The sequence below is a fragment of the Gymnoscopelus braueri genome (genome assembly GCF_963280865.1).
Source record: "Gymnoscopelus braueri genome assembly, chromosome: 17".
Taxonomy (NCBI): domain Eukaryota; kingdom Metazoa; phylum Chordata; class Actinopteri; order Myctophiformes; family Myctophidae; genus Gymnoscopelus; species Gymnoscopelus braueri.
This window is the reverse complement of record NC_137617.1, coordinates 39,253,967-39,254,997: the sequence shown is the minus strand read 5'-3', so window position 1 is coordinate 39,254,997 and position 1,031 is coordinate 39,253,967. Positions and strand designations below refer to the sequence as shown.

At 39.4% G+C, this 1,031-nt stretch overlaps 1 protein-coding gene across 1 annotated transcript; it reads left to right on the top strand.

The window, feature by feature from the left end:
* On the top strand, positions 1 to 339 carry LOC308105134 (cytochrome c oxidase subunit 6A, mitochondrial-like; the record flags this gene model as incomplete). Its single annotated transcript, XM_080455767.1, has 1 exon — positions 1 to 339. One exon carries the CDS (start codon positions 1 to 3, stop codon positions 337 to 339), a length of 339 nt encoding a protein of 112 aa, XP_080311893.1.
* Positions 340 to 1,031: the final 692 nt, after the last annotated feature.

Genomic DNA, 1,031 nt, shown 5'->3' with positions numbered 1-1,031 from the left:
ATGGCCGCTTTCGGAAGACTTTCTCAAGCTCTGCTGAGGTCTACACAGACCCAGACACGGCGTCAGCTCTCTGCTTCTGTAGGACATGGCGAGCACGACTCAACAAGGGTATGGAAGATACTGACCTTTGAGGTTGCTCTGCCTGGCGTGGCAGTTTGCATGTTGAACATGTACCTGAAAGAGCAGCAGCATAGCCACGAACAGCCCGAGTTCGTACCTTACTCCCACCTTCGCATCCGCAACAAGCGTTTTCCGTGGGGAGATGGTGTCAAAAGCCTTTTCCACAACCCACATTTGAATGCCCTTCCTGATGGCTATGAGGGTCATGATGACGAGTAAAGAACTCTTCCTCCACACCCTGTCACAGGGACCACTTTCCTCTTATCTTCAGTCCTGCACCACACTCCCTCCAATTCAGTTTACTCTTATCATTTCCATTATGTTTACCTCCGTGCTCTAGACACAATCATAAATTAAAACATAACTATTATCTCTAAAAAAATAAATACAAAAAGTTTAAAAAAAGGAAACTAGCCGCAAATAACCGCAACATTTCGCGTTTACCCTAAAACATCTTCCCATGGCTATGTCACCAGCTCGCGTTGATTAAGTCCCTGCCCTTTGTACACACAAGTGTGACAAGTACACGATGGAACTGTTATTACTACCGTCCCGCCAACGCCCGGAGTGATTTAGTTTAGTGCACAATTATTATTGAACAAATATGGCATTATTGTACTGAACAAGCTCTCTGCAGGCATGTTTGCCTTTATTCTTTTTGTTTTGGTGCTTTGCTTTTTTCAATCGTGGTAAAATCTTTCAAGTTGAAAAAAAGACATTCAAATGAAAACTTACTGCGTGCTCTAGCCTGTAAATAATGTCATAATAATATTTGCTATTCTGCCATTCTATATATATTTATATCTCATATTATTTATATTACATAAGTATGATATCATGTATATGTTATATAATATTATTATATACTATAATACAACATATAACATTATAATGTATTATTATATTTAATA